Here is a 14,393-nt window from a genome sequence, read left to right on the forward strand (position 1 = left end):
GGCCGTTTTGTACTTTAATATAAATACATAACCCCCTTATACTTAAAAAAGAAAAAAAAATCTCTTCCTAATGAGCATAATTAGTTACCAAGTGGAATACCGTATGGGAGTTATCTGCTCATATTAAAAGTATATAGAGTCATGTGCACAAAGTTCAATCTACAGGGAGTCATATGCTTATATTAAAAGTACAAGGCGATGTGCACAAAACTTAAACCGCGAGGGGTTTAATGGTATTTATCCTTTTAAAACTAATTATCATGCATACACTAATGGGAAAACAACCCTACCCCTCAGGTCATTATCATGTTTTCCTTAATTGCTTATTATTACAAAATACATAAACACATACATATCTATTAATTATAATTAATTAATTGGAGTCAATTCATATTTTAGGTTGTTAATCTCCACACACAGAAGAGTGTCATTATCAATAATACCAAATCACCATTCATAAACTACCTGATCTATGATCCCCTTCCCCACCATAATTAACCCATGTTTTACAGGTGTTGTTGCTTTCCCCTTTCCTTCAATGGCATAATCGCCATTTCGAAAACACGCCACATGTAATTCCCAATTCCCACAATTTTTAATTTTTAATTTTAATTCAACAACTGCTGTTACTCACTGAAATCTGTGATCATTTATTGTATCTGGTCACTCACTCCAATATTTGTTTCAGTGTGGGTCATCTGCGTTTAATTAATCAATTTTTTTTTTTTTTTTAATTTTTTTTTCCGTTCTTGTCCGCATTGAGCTTTTGTTGTGTTGTAGATTATGGGCAGCCACATAGATTTCATTTGAGATATTCTTCAATGGTTTTGTCTCAGAATTTGATTGTTATTTTTTTTTAATTTTTGGGTAATTGTTTCTAGGCTATAATCAGAGTGTCGGTGCTGCAATTATCATCTTAATTTATTGGGGTTTTAGGTTTTGTATAAAGCAGCAATGGATTTCTCCTCTCCACCTTCTCCAATTGCCTCTGGTTCTGAAATTTGTAGCCAGATGCCAATGGATCATGTGCTTAACATCTCTCCAACTGTAAGTTGATTTTGTTCACTTCTCATTTTTCTGATTTTACTCTTTCAGTAGTGTGTGTGTGTGTGTGAAAGCTAAACTATTGTAATTGAATTGAATGGATGTCACGTGATTCGAATATCACAGGAGATTGATGAAAGAAACAATTTTGAAAGCACTGCATTTATTGCTTTCTACTGATCTAATCTAACTGGAACTCAATTGATGAGAATGTAAATTGTTTTCCTCTGCAATCCTTTTTTTTTTTCCGCATTCGATTTGAAGTATTCGGAACTGATTTTAGTGATAATCGACCTTCTTGGCTGCAGTCTTCAGCAGAAGTGGTGAAAGAAATCGCTAAACTCGAAGTTGAAATCGTGCATTTGGAACGGTATCTTCTTTCTCTCTACCGTACAGCTTTTCAGCAGAATCTCCCAAGTATTCCGAAAAACAATCAAACGAACGAAATAAGCCCATGGGTCACATCCGATAAACAATCTCCCAAAACGAAATTTCAATTGACGAAAACCTATAGTAACAATCAAGACCAAAGCTCTCCTACAAGTGCTTTAGCTGGTCCAATTGATTCGGTTCAAGTTTCTACTCCAAAATCATCATCTGTAAGTGTTCATATTCATATTCCTCTTATCTGCATGTTTAATGTTAAATTAAATGTGATTTATTTGCAATTTGCAGGAAAAAAAGAGTGCTTATTCTCGGCACTCTAGCCTAGCGGATCATCTTGGAAATTCCCGTATAGACGATGCTCTCGTTTTTCCGGATAGACTATCCGAAGACATTATAAAATGTATTTCTTCGATTTATTGCAAACTGGCCTACCCTGCACGAACTCACAAAGGCTTATCGGTTTCGTCCAACTCGTCGTTCTGCTCGTCGAGCACATTTTCTCCGAGAAATTTATCCGACAGTTGGAGTCCTCGGTGTAATGATGAAGTTGCAGAGCATTGCTTTGAAGGTCTTAAACAAGAAAACGGACCATACTCTGCAACAATAGAAGTCTTGAAGATATGCTTAGACAACGAGACTTATAATTACGCTGCTATAATGCTTCAGAAGTTCAGGTGTCCCCATTTATTCATATCCCGTATTACATTCATGTTCTATTTACAAAAACCAATTTGTTTTTATATTGGATCATATCAAAATTGGTGGAATTTCGGTAATCATTATATTTTATGGAAGCTGTGCAGGTCTCTAGTTAAGAGTCTCGAGATTGTTGACCCGAAGAAGATGAGGCGCGAGCAGAAACTTGCCTTTTGGATTAACATTCACAATGCTTTGGTGATGCATGTATGCCTTGCAAAACTTTCTTTGCTATAATTAATCTTATTGCTTGTGATGCAAATTTTCGTCCGAGAATATAATGGCCTTTCCGAGTCACACCCCACTCTGCAATTTTGACTATGTTTGCAGGCTTATTTAGCATATGGAACTCAGAACTATATAAAAAACACGTCCATGGTGAAGGTACTAAAAGCTAATTTCATTTGTTTAATCGAAGTTTTTTTATTGGAATACATGATGTTAAATGTGCAATGCTTTCTCTCAGGCTTCTTATAACATTGGCGGACATTGTCTAAATGCTTACGACATTCAAAGCTACATTTTGGGAATCAAATCTCACTATTCTGCTCCGGTATGTATCTCTTACTTCAATCTTTCTTCGGTGAATTTTACTGAATATTCTGTCCACTGTAGTTCTATCTTCGGTGATTTAGCTTCAAATAAACTTCGATTTATCTATTTCAATCTTTAGCACTTCAGCAAAGGAAATAGATTCTTAATAAGAATGATTTTGAAACGACACATGAAATAATACGAACCATGCAAATGCAGTGGCATCAGGCAATTTTCTCTCCGGGAAAGAAGTTCAAGACTGGAACTACTAAACACGATTTTGCTATTGAATACCCCGAGCCACTTGTTCATTTTGCACTATGCTCAGGCTCGCACTCCGACCCTGCGGTAAACTAATTCCTTAATCGCCGTTCCTTTTATATATTACTTTTTCGCTTCTTAAAAAAAGTGCATTTTTCCGATTATCTTAATCTTTGAGGCTACTTAATTCCAGGTTCGAGTTTACACTGCGAAGAATGTATTCGATGATCTGAAAGTTGCCCAGAAAGAGTTTATACAAGCTTCGGTTTATGTTCATAAGCAATCAAAGGTTTACTTGCCGAAAATACTGAATCATTACGCGAAAGATATGTCACTTGGCATGGCTGAACTTTTGGAAGCTGTCAGCGGACACATACAAGGAATTCAACACAAAACTATCAAAAAATTTGCTAAGAATCGGCCTGAAAAGTACGTATACTGGTTAGAACAGAGTTCTTCGTTTCGGTATTTAATCCATAAAGAGATTGTTGCTTGATTAGCATCACCTTTTTTCTAGAGCTTATGAAGAGATGTTTCTTTTTCATACACTGTACAGAGATACTGAAGTGAACTTCACTGGCTATTTAGTTTGACAGCCAAAATATGTATTTTTCTTTTGAGGATTTCTGTTTTTTTTCTTTTTTTTTTTTTTTTTTTTTTTTCCGGGTTTTAATAATTAATAATTAAACGATTTGCTTGAGGTTTTTACATGTATGTATTTTTCTATATATATATTTATATCAAATTGCTGCAAACATCCTTAAAAAATGGATAACTAAAATTAATTAGATCACAAATACTCAATGTAGATTCAAGCCGAAAAAAATGTTACAAATATTTATGAACTTACTTAAAAATAAAATAATAATTATAAATAACTGTTTTTTTTTGACAAAAAAATATTGATATAAATAAAATAATAATCATCTTAACTTCTTTTTTTCTTCATCTGGTGGTCTAATTATGTCATTACCAAGTGTTGCCCTTGTGGAGTTGTACCAAGAGATAAATCTGTTGGATCAAAATGATATTTTTAATAAATATGAAGGACTTCCTTGCAATTTCACCCTCTATCTTTACAAATACGGAATAGAATTGTAAATAGAAAATGAAAAAAAAAAACGTCAGAGAAAAGACGGTCGTGAATTCGGATCAGCGCCGAGATAGAAACTCCGCCGGCCAACGCCGCCGCCATGGTAATACATCTTCGTCCTTGACCTCCGTCAGTTTCTCCCCAATTTTTTAATGTCCGATTCCCCAATTTCCATCCTCTTATACGTATCAATCGACGAATTAATTGATAAATAAGGATTCCATTTTTGACAGCGCCGTGAATCTAATTAATTATTCAGATCTTCCCCTATCCCCTCCGTTTGTTTATGATCTGTTTGCGTTTTTCAGTGACGATTTACTGCGTTGAGCATTTCGCTCGCTTTATATCTGTATCTGCTCTGTTGATCACTGCAATTGGGTTATTACATTTGCGTACATTTACTTTACAGGAACTTGAAATTAAAGCAGTTCGATCTCTTCAAATAGTTTATAAGAATAAATTAGGAATAAAAAACTATGTAACTATTCGTCTTTTAGAATCGTATTAGCAATTTGCCAACCGGAATTTGGGCTAATTAGGATCTAAAGGAAGGAGGTATTCAAGTAGGATTGATTTGCCTGTTTTAGCTGGTACACCGTTTTCACTGGATCCTGAGTTATGTTGGTCTTCTGGCTTTTCTGCCACTTTGTTTTTTCGCCGATAAAATGTCTGTATCTCCAAGCATTCAAATTGTTTTATACTATTTCCGACAATTTTTAATTCTTTATTAAGATAATTGATCTGTTTTCTTTTTTCTTATACGGTTGATAAGCGACTAAAAATTTCTTGGTTTCTTTTAGATTCATTTTGTTCTTCTCATTAGCAGACAAGGAAAAGTAAGGTTGACAAAATGGTATTCACCTTATACTCAGAAGGAAAGAACCAAGGTATTATTGGTTCCAACTTCATTTTAGTTCCATTCGATCGATTCACCCTTTTCTTTCTATAAGAAAATACTGGTTTTCTTATGTTTTAACCGAGTTTTGATGTGTATTTGGTAAAGGTTATTCGGGAGCTTAGTGGCATGATTCTCACTCGTGGCCCCAAGCTATGTAATTTTGTGGAGTGGAGAGGATACAAAGTTGTTTACAAAAGGTAATATGCATTTTTATTCAGTTCAAACTTTGCCCATGATTTTTTCAACTATACACAATGCATTTTCTGCTTTCGTTCAAGAGTATCCATAGTTAATTCTGTTGCATCTTATTGCATATTCTGCAGGTATGCTAGCCTTTATTTCTGCATGTGTATTGACCAGGATGATAATGAGTTGGAGGTCCTTGAAATTATCCACCACTTCGTCGAGATACTCGACCGCTACTTTGGAAGTGTGAGGCCTTATATTGAATTTTAACATTTGCTGTAATTTTGCAACTAAATTTCTTTGTATTATCATTTGATACATATTTATTTTGCTTCTACAGGTCTGTGAACTGGATTTGATCTTTAACTTCCATAAGGTATCGTTTTTTCAGCCTCAACTATTTCGTAAAATATTTGGAGAGTTGTATACATCCCATGTTCCGTTAGCAATATTTAACAGTTATTTGTGGACGAAATATAATATAACGTTTGAGAAGTTTTATTTTGATGTATCATAAATAATCCCGTCGAACTTAATCTTCCGTTTCATCACTTAATTATTTCAAATACTTAACATCCACTCCAGTGCTGAATTTCTTGCTCTGCCACCTGTATGCTGGCATTTGTATATACTTTGATGTAAGGAAATGAAGTTTGCTATCCTATTACTGCTCGGCAGATGTCTGATAAATTTTCGTTGCGAGGGGCTATTGGCTAACTTTTTTTTTCTTTCTACCAACTTTATTAAGCGATGCTAAAGATAATAGTTTCATTGTTTATTTAAGTTATGACATACTTAATTAACCGAAAGCACAAGTGGGAGATACAAATATTGGCACCCATTCTTTTGTTCATTTATTTGAATCTACTACGTGGCCATTGTCTCTCTCTATGTTAAGCTGTGTGTCAAATGCAATAACAGGCCTATTACATATTGGATGAAATTCTGATCGCTGGGGAACTTCAGGAGTCGAGTAAGAAAACCGTTGCACGTCTAGTAGCTGCCCAGGTATTATGGTCACAGGTATTATGCATTACTACAAAAAAAAATTGTAGCTAAATTACATTCCAATGCGTTTGCAGGATTCTCTTGTGGAGGCGGCCAAGGAAGAAGCAAGTTCTATAAGTAATATCATTGCTCAGGCGACAAAATGAGAATTTATTTAGTGGTAAAAAAATGTTTAGTATTGTGTGGCTACTACATTTGGTTGATCTTTAATTCAATGTTTGTTATCACAAATTTGAGGTTGACCTCATTATTATTATTACCCTCAGTCAATTTTTTTTTGCCTAGTATGTGAAGTAGTTGCTAATTAAAAAAATCTTTGTATTATTAATGCTGTGGAGCACCTATTTTCTGTTGTGTAATGGTTGCTACATTTATCTGCCGTTGACTTTCTATGCCAGGTCCAAATTTAGAACACATTTGACGCTTTTCTAATTCTACTTGCCTACAAATTACTCGAAGGACCTCCAATTTATTTGTCTAAAGATAAAAAAAAAATCAGTGAATACATAAAGAGTTTCAGGCAATATGCTACAACTCGAAAAATGTTTAAAAATAGCAATTGCTAAAAAAATTGTGAGTGTACTCGTATGACCACTAATCATCTTACGCGAAGTACGATAACATCTATCAAGCAAATCTCTAAACTTCTTGAGGCCAAAACTACAAAGGATAGTAAAAATAATCACGTCATCCACATATGCTAAATGTATTCATAAAAATACCACAACCAGTAGAATAAAACAGAGTTCACGGGACTTCAATACAAAATTAAATTAGATATAAGAGGATTTATAATAAAGAAAAAATATCTATAATGAGATTTTTTATTTATTTTTGGGTGGTTTTAATTAATAATAATCGTGGTGTGTAGTGAAGTTTCTAAATTTTGTGGCCCAACGTCTTTCTTGTACTTACTCCAAAAACCCAAAGGGCTAATATAGCAGAGGACCAAACAACACTTTAGTTTATTTATTTATTTATATTGGGCTTTTTAATTTCTTTTTCTTTCTCTCTCTCTTCTTTTCCGAAACGACGGCGCAAATGCAAGCGGCGGTGGTAACACCACACTCCTCCTCATTCATACCCGCCACCACCAGAGTAAAATTCGTCGGTTACAGTTCGATAACAACACTACCAATCAAAAACCAGCGGCGGCGGCGGCGATTGTCGTTGAATCTCCGTCATACTGATAGTATGGCAGCTCCATCACCATCATCTGTTGGAACTGCTCCCAAATGGGCTCAGATGACTGTAACCATCCCCGCCCAGCGGCGAGGCTGCCATCTCATCACCTCCAAGGTATCTATCTATCTACCTATCTCTGTGTTTGATTCATCTCACAAAGTTCAATCATAATTCATCGCGCTCGCTAATTACTGAATTGGATTTTTGGGGGAATTTTTTTTTTTTGGAATTATGATTTAATCCACGACAAACTCTATAGATTGCTGAATCATAGCTTTATATTTATAATTGTGTTACTGAATTGGAACAAATACACAATTAAGATTTAAGAGACCTTTGCGATTCAATTTTGTTGCAGATTCTGAGGGATATTGGGCAGGATTTATCAGGGTTTAAGTGTGGTCTTGCTCATTTTTTTCGTAAGTTTTTGACTCTGCGTATTCAGTATTTTTGCAGTATATATTATTGAACATATCAGATTCATATTTGAATGCATCGTTTGTGTGGAACAAACAGTACAGCACACAAGTGCTTCGTTGACTGTGAACGAAAACTATGACACCGATGTTAGGGCTGACACGGAGACGTTTTTGAACAAAGTAGTTCCAGAGGTATGTTTTTCTTTCTCCATGGCGGTTGCGTTTATTGTTAGCAGATGATGTTAATCTCTTTAAGCTTATCGTTTCAGGGGCGATCTGCACCATGGAAACACACTCTAGAAGGTAGGTTCTCAAATTCCTCCCTCCTTTTTCCTGTTTGGTTAAAAGATATATGAAGGTAATATTCAAAGTGGTTTCGTTTTGTTTTCGAACTTTTCACGTGCTTCTAAGAAGTGGTGTCGATTTTCTCCATGCGTATAAGTTGCTGAATAAATTGTTTGATTCTATCTTTTGTGGAGTCGTCTCATTAATACAAAAAAAAAAAAGAATAATTGAAATGTAAAAAGAAGTAAAATATCTTAATTGCCTTTCGTTACTATATAATATGTGGACGGATAATTGAAGTTGTGTTTCTATTGCAGGTCCAGATGACATGCCGGCACACATCAAGTCATCTATGTTTGGCTGCTCCCTCACGTGCGGATTAATTTGCATATCTTCTTTGATTTTATCTTGTAGTTTTATTGTTCGCAAATATGCAACTTATTGTTCATTGTATCCTAATTTTGCAGGATACCTATCACAGATGGAAAGCTAAACATGGGAACTTGGCAGGTAAATTCATAAAAGACGACATCATCTTTTACGACCCCCAATGGGAAGGATAAAAAATAACTAAATCTCTATAACACTCTGATTAGGGAATCTGCAAGATATTTACGAGAAAATTTCACTTATTATTTATGCGCTGGTAAAGTGATAAGGATGATAAAAAGACAAGATTTAAAGCTTTGTTCCACTTATCTTGCAGAAGATGCACATTTCTAAGATGGGAACCATCTAAACTAGTTTGAATTATAGGACATTCCATTAGACATTTGGAAATAAATTCATTTTGGTGAGATACCTAAGAATGTACTTTTCCAATTTCCAAATATTAACGAACTTCAAGTCATTGACACTTTGAAATTTTTGGAGTCAGTACATCCCATTCTTTACATGAGTGTCTGAGCTGCAGTATCGTTTCTGGCTAGCATGAGCTAATTCTTGCAATAAATCTTTCAATCAAGTTTTGACTTTCTAAACTGTGGATATGTCTGACGGTTTGGAATTTCTTTGTTTTAGGGAATATGGCTATGCGAGCACCGTGATGCTGCTACTCCGCGCAAAGTTGTGATCACCCTTAATGGGATATAAGACATTGCATTAGGTTCACTTCTTCGTCCCTTCCTCCTCTTTTTTTCAATTTATATGTAATCTTCTTCCGGATTTAACTTAACTAGGTGATTTATATATATATATATATATATATATATATATATATATATATATATATATATATCCCTGTTTTAAGATGCCTATACTGATATCCTTCTTTCTTTGCTTATTAGATAGAAATTGTCGAAGAACTTGTACCGATTTGCCTTATTTCTTTGTCAAGTTTGAAAGAGCTTTATCTCCAGCTAAATCTATGTTATGTCGTTAGTAACACAGGCATGCGTGGAACTTGGAACTGTGAGACACTTCAAAGCAGCAAATTGATTTTGCAATCCTATCTTTCCTTGTCTGAACAGCAAAAAATGGTGTCTATTAAAATATGTAAACTTTGTAATGCTTTTCCAGTGTGTGAATGCGTTCAATTCCCATGATTTTCCAAGTTGTTACGAAACATTAAATGGTCAAAAATAGTGGGAAAAAAAACCTAGTCAAGCTTTTTGAAACGACCAAATGAATGCTCTTACATATACAATTCAATTAATGTTGAGAGAGACAAATCTCAGTCTTTTTTCCTTCTTTTTTTTTGTTATGCAACACTATTATAATTTTATCAGGACCAAATGATGTAAAACCATTTATAACAATTGCTACACAATGTATATGTTACTCAATCTTGGATAAATGCATAAAAGCTACTCAATCTTGGATAAATGCATAAAAGTCTAGCTCAACTTTAGTAGCACAAAATGATACATGAACTACACATGATACAATCGCGACAAACAAATAATATATACTCACTCATCACTCGACAAGATAACTACATACCATCATACATCACAATTCAAATTCTCACATACGACTGTTGAAGCACATGCTTTATTATAGTGGTTTGTGGGCACCAGGTGGTGCCGTTGGCATTGGATAGTTGTTAAATTGAGCTCCGGGGAACTGGGGAGTCTCCACATATGGACTCTGCAAAAACCGAGTTACCAGAAATGTCCTATTAAACATACACCGAACGGAATGACTGATAATAATACCTTTTCATTTAAACAGATAATAATACTTTTTTTTTCCCATATATTCATCTTGGGTTGGATTTAGGGGGTTGAAGAAACCTGAGGTGCAAATGTATTCGACAACTGATCGTTGTTGAAAGATCTTGAAGTTGTGCTTGAAGGAGCAGTGTTGCTACTTGATTGACTTCCATCTAGCTTATGGGTCGGATCCTTCGACGCATTTTCGGAGTTATTCTCGTTTGCTGATTTCACTCGCTGAAAAATGAAGCAATAACTATAAATATTCAACAGGAGACACAGAACTAGATAATTAACAATGGTTTGGTGCATCCTTTTTACCTGGAAAATTTTGCCAAGGGTTTTTAAACCTTTGGCACGCAAACGGAGCTCCTCTTTCTTTGAACTGTTATCTTGTAAAACCTAAAGACAACATAAAAATCATCACAATCCATAAATTTTGATGTAAAAAATGAAACAAATCATCCAAAAAGCGGCAAGTTGTGGCTAACCATCTGACAAACACGGGACAGGGTGGCTTCTATATCAGCCACATTGAGCTTCCAGAGGGAGTCGGTCATTATTTTCTTGTGTGATTGCATGTACGCCTCAAGTTCTTCCTCTGTATAATTTCCTTCAGCATTGAGCTGTCTTTTCATGTCTTCTTGAAGCTGAATCAAAGCAATTGCACCTAAGGGAATGGCAAATTTGATATTATCCAACAAATATAGATGGAATGAGCATCACATGCACTTTTAACCCTGGTTTTGTCAAACCATGGGTTAGTTACAGGTATTACGATCAAGCAAAAGCAACTCCTGGTATAAACAAGCCAAATTAAAACCAACCTGTTGCAGCAGTTACTTGGGATTTAATAAAGTGTCCTTTATTTCTGAACCATTCAGCAACAAATGGAACACCCAAGAATATCACCTTCTTCCCAAGCTCTTTTGCTGACTGCCTTGCATATATATAGCCGATGGTACTAAGCATATCCACGCCATAAGCTGTGATAGAGCATTGAGCCATTAAAAAAGAGATACAAATACAGCAATAAAATGATAAACTATAGTACGAAACGGAAAATGTGCTAACTGTCGGACAGCAAAGGAAATAGCGTTTCACTCAATATTCTTTTGTGGAGTCAATTGATTTGCACAAAACTTGCTTATCAACCGTAAAACACGATTACAAGACTAACTGCAGTAACTATCTAGATCTTTTTTTAATACTCGTTTCTAAATGACTGAAGGGTGGGGCAGTTCACATTTGGCATGTGCCTACCTTTATGAAACTATTTCTTTTGGTGATGAATGTCAAACAATTCAATTAGAGTTCACCAGACTCAGTAAAAAAGTTTAATGTCTCTTCTCAAAATTGGTTCTATTTCCTAACCTGTATGAAGACGAAGATATTACCCCATGTACAAGGCAAAAAGGGTCATGTTATCCTTTCACTGAGAAACCAACCCCACTGAGGAAACTCAGGTAGTAATAACTATGTCTCCAAATTAGAGAGTCGAACAAAAAAACTAGAAAGATATGAAGTAACTAAAGGGACTAAAACGAAACGGATTCCTACCAGCATTTGAAAGCCTTGACACTTCAGCCTCAGCTTGACGGATAAATTCTTCTTTATTTCCTTGGACATAGAGGTTGAGTCTATCTTTGAGTGAAAGAGCAAGCTTCTCTTCCCTTTCCTTTTGGACAGTCTGAAGTTGCATGGAAAATGAAAAGCTTAGCCTATCGATCAAAAATCATGTGCATAAGAAATAATACAAATCGATACTTTCTCCATCTTTCTGGACGATAATCGGACAATTAATTTCCATGTCAGAAGTAACCCCACAGTTATACTCTAATCATTTTCATGTGAATGAAGTCTTCTTCTGATACTGATGATAAATAAATAAAAAATCAATTTCCTGTTAAACAGCATACGGTTTGTAATCCCACCTTACCATGATCCACACACTTTACACTTTGTACTTCTATTAAAACGTAATCCCCTCACTGTCGATTTAATACTTATACTAAACAATGAAAACTAAGTTAAACAGACACGCATTTGAGGGGTAGTTGAAATAAAACAAATTGGCAAATATCATAAATTTTACCCGCATTTTCTCCTGCAACTTTTTAGCATCAAAGTCTTCTTCTGTTGAAACATCCAAGGAAGCCATTGATGCCATGGCAAGTTGGCCAATGTATTCCTCGAAAAGCTCACTTCCAAAAAGCATAGCGAAGATGGCTGCAGGATCAATAATTGATTCTCTGGAACAAATCAACAACAAACGAGATAATTCTCAGAAATAGGTAATCGACCTCTAATTATAACAAAGTATCACGACCAATATAAAACTGGACATGTTATAGATTTCAAAATAAAACTGACGTTGAAATTCCTGATTTTCCATAGGCATCATAAGTTTGTCTTTGTGCTGGGTCACCAAGAACTTGATAAGCCTCACCCAGAATCTGATTAAAATGCAAAAGCAAAGAGCAACTATCAGCATAGATCAAACATGAACATCTACTCCTCTAACATCCTAGAGCATAATAAATTCACATGTAAGAAATGTGTAGAAAATTTCTTTCTTATGAGTTTAAAACAAACCACAAACACGCGCTAAGAAGTGATAAAATTAGTTAGCTCACCTGAAAATTTTGTGCTGCCAAGGGATCGTTCGGATTTTTGTCTGGATGAACTTGTCTTGCCTACAACAACCCAACCCATACAAATTTAGAAGGGAAGATAATCCCAGAAAATGAAATTTAATCAGATGCAGGAACAGATAAAATTTCAGTTCTATTAGATAGAAATTCAAAACCATGGCGAAAAGAAAACTATAGTGAGGGTTGGACTAGGAAATATTCAGAAAAATCAACTGAGACAGGACTAAAAAAGTACAGAAAACAGACATTAATTCCGTCTGGTACCTTCTATATGATATAGAAATACCTAAAACAGCTCATATGCGGAAACAGACACTAATTACCCGTTTTTTTTTTTTTTTTCTTTTCCAAAATTTCAGCCAGAATGTAGGAAGAAAAAACAGTGACTTGGCTCAATTAGCAAATAACCAAAGAGCGCTTTACATACATATTACGTACAACATTATTACGAGTATTCCACCATTTTTCTGAAAATCTATATGTAAAGCTCCAATTAACCTCAAGAGCAGTAAACAGTGAGAAGGAAAAAGAAAAAAAAAGAGAAATCCTGTACTAACAGCCTCAAGCTTTTAGTGGCGATGGAAGTTAAGTTAACACATCACATAAAACGATCTACACATACGATTACTGGATCTAATTCGATACAAATTACACGCACAAGTTCTGCATTCTAACAAAAATAAGAAAAAAATCAGCACAAATCAGAGCCTCGCGGCTGTTCCAGTTCAAATTCCCAAACCTCTCCCAGAATTAAAAAAATAAATAGATAAAAAATATTAAAAAAAAATACAGCGGAGGTGAAAATAAGATCGGACCTTCACATAATAAGCCTTTTTGATTTCAGCCTCGGTAGCAGTGGGGCTGACACCCAGCACATCGTAGTATCCGGTCTCCTTCACCATCGCCGTGCCCTAATTATTTCCGATGAGATCGGTTCCGATGGGGTTACTTCCGACGAGATTAGTACGGCGAAATTTGACCTTTAATCTGAAATCAGTGTAGAAAAAGGAAACGAAAAAATCCTTTTAGAGAAAATCGCGTAATAAATAAAGAGAAAATCCAGAATGAATAATCCTCACCTTTTCAGCTTTGGATTGGAGTGGCGGTTGAGTTGCACCTCTTCTTCAGTCCACCTCCGCGTTGACTATTCCTGGTTTTGTAATGACTACTGTTGGCTCCAGCCAAACTCATTTTATATATAAAATGTTTCAAATTAACTACTATTACTTTGGAAATAAAAAAATAAAAGATTGTTTTATATTATTCATCATGCATAATACATTTTTTTTTACTAAGTTTATAGATATCTATTGTAGCTTTATTTTTTTCTTAATATATTTGCCGAAATATTAAATAAAGCTTAATCTAAAATAGGATAAATTGCGATCACACATTAGGTAAGTTCAAATTACGAAAAAAAATCTTTATGTTTTGGTAATTATATCCACCTCCTCAACCATGAATCTTCTACTACATCTTATGATATCAAATTCAAAATAATCTTCTACACTTCGTTATATCAAATTCAAAATAATCTTCTAGACTTCGTTAAAGTTTCTCTCGAAAAATATTTCACATAATCTAGAAAAT

General features: G+C 34.9%; 4 protein-coding genes across 8 annotated transcripts; 3 read left to right on the forward strand and 1 right to left on the reverse strand.

The window, feature by feature from the left end:
• The first annotated feature begins 492 nt into the window (after positions 1–492).
• On the forward strand, positions 493–3,630 carry LOC105959448 (uncharacterized). 3 transcript variants are annotated; one of them, XM_012983553.2, is made up of 9 exons: positions 493–572; positions 882–1,047; positions 1,353–1,643; positions 1,720–2,105; positions 2,235–2,334; positions 2,458–2,511; positions 2,594–2,680; positions 2,881–3,009; positions 3,116–3,630. In XM_012983553.2, exons 2-9 carry the CDS (start codon positions 955–957, stop codon positions 3,416–3,418), a joined length of 1,443 nt encoding a protein of 480 aa, XP_012839007.2. In that variant the 5' UTR covers positions 493–572; positions 882–954; the 3' UTR covers positions 3,419–3,630. The 3 variants fall into 3 exon arrangements, with proteins under 3 accessions (XP_012839007.2, XP_088669843.1, XP_012839004.2); XM_088813717.1 differs by having other exon boundaries at positions 499–572; positions 937–1,047; XM_012983550.2 differs by having other exon boundaries at positions 508–572; positions 868–1,047.
• A 385-nt stretch (positions 3,631–4,015) lies between these two features.
• Positions 4,016–6,499, forward strand: LOC105959449 (AP-1 complex subunit sigma-1). Its single transcript, XM_012983554.2, has 7 exons — positions 4,016–4,118; positions 4,816–4,902; positions 5,019–5,110; positions 5,237–5,345; positions 5,440–5,475; positions 6,021–6,107; positions 6,182–6,499. Exons 1-7 carry the CDS (start codon positions 4,116–4,118, stop codon positions 6,251–6,253), a joined length of 486 nt encoding a protein of 161 aa, XP_012839008.1. The 5' UTR covers positions 4,016–4,115; the 3' UTR covers positions 6,254–6,499.
• A 419-nt stretch (positions 6,500–6,918) lies between these two features.
• LOC105959451 (secondary thiamine-phosphate synthase enzyme) lies at positions 6,919–9,549 on the forward strand. 3 transcript variants are annotated; one of them, XM_012983557.2, is made up of 8 exons: positions 6,919–7,406; positions 7,651–7,711; positions 7,809–7,903; positions 7,981–8,014; positions 8,314–8,368; positions 8,464–8,506; positions 9,017–9,101; positions 9,386–9,549. In XM_012983557.2, the coding sequence occupies exons 1-7, from the start codon at positions 7,149–7,151 to the stop codon at positions 9,086–9,088; spliced, it is 618 nt and encodes a 205-aa protein (XP_012839011.2). In that variant the 5' UTR covers positions 6,919–7,148; the 3' UTR covers positions 9,089–9,101; positions 9,386–9,549. The 3 variants fall into 3 exon arrangements, 2 of the variants coding, with proteins under 2 accessions (XP_012839011.2, XP_088669844.1); XR_016029714.1 differs by having other exon boundaries at positions 7,085–7,406; positions 9,017–9,144; positions 9,246–9,549; XM_088813718.1 differs by having other exon boundaries at positions 7,085–7,406; positions 9,341–9,549.
• Positions 9,550–9,714: 165 nt separating this feature from the next.
• LOC105959450 (chaperone protein dnaJ 10) lies at positions 9,715–14,104 on the reverse strand. Its single transcript, XM_012983555.2, has 11 exons — positions 13,883–14,104; positions 13,619–13,790; positions 12,786–12,845; positions 12,523–12,605; positions 12,245–12,401; positions 11,710–11,839; positions 10,977–11,135; positions 10,641–10,819; positions 10,471–10,551; positions 10,231–10,386; positions 9,715–10,084 (listed from the first exon to the last, which is right to left on the reverse strand). Exons 2-11 carry the CDS (start codon positions 13,703–13,705, stop codon positions 9,992–9,994), a joined length of 1,185 nt encoding a protein of 394 aa, XP_012839009.2. The 5' UTR covers positions 13,706–13,790; positions 13,883–14,104; the 3' UTR covers positions 9,715–9,991.
• Between the last annotated feature and the right edge of the window lie 289 nt (positions 14,105–14,393).

Source organism: Erythranthe guttata, chromosome 14 (assembly GCF_056151865.1).
Source record: "Erythranthe guttata isolate IM_541 chromosome 14, IM_541, whole genome shotgun sequence".
In the NCBI taxonomy this organism is placed as follows: Eukaryota; Viridiplantae; Streptophyta; class Magnoliopsida; order Lamiales; family Phrymaceae; genus Erythranthe; species Erythranthe guttata.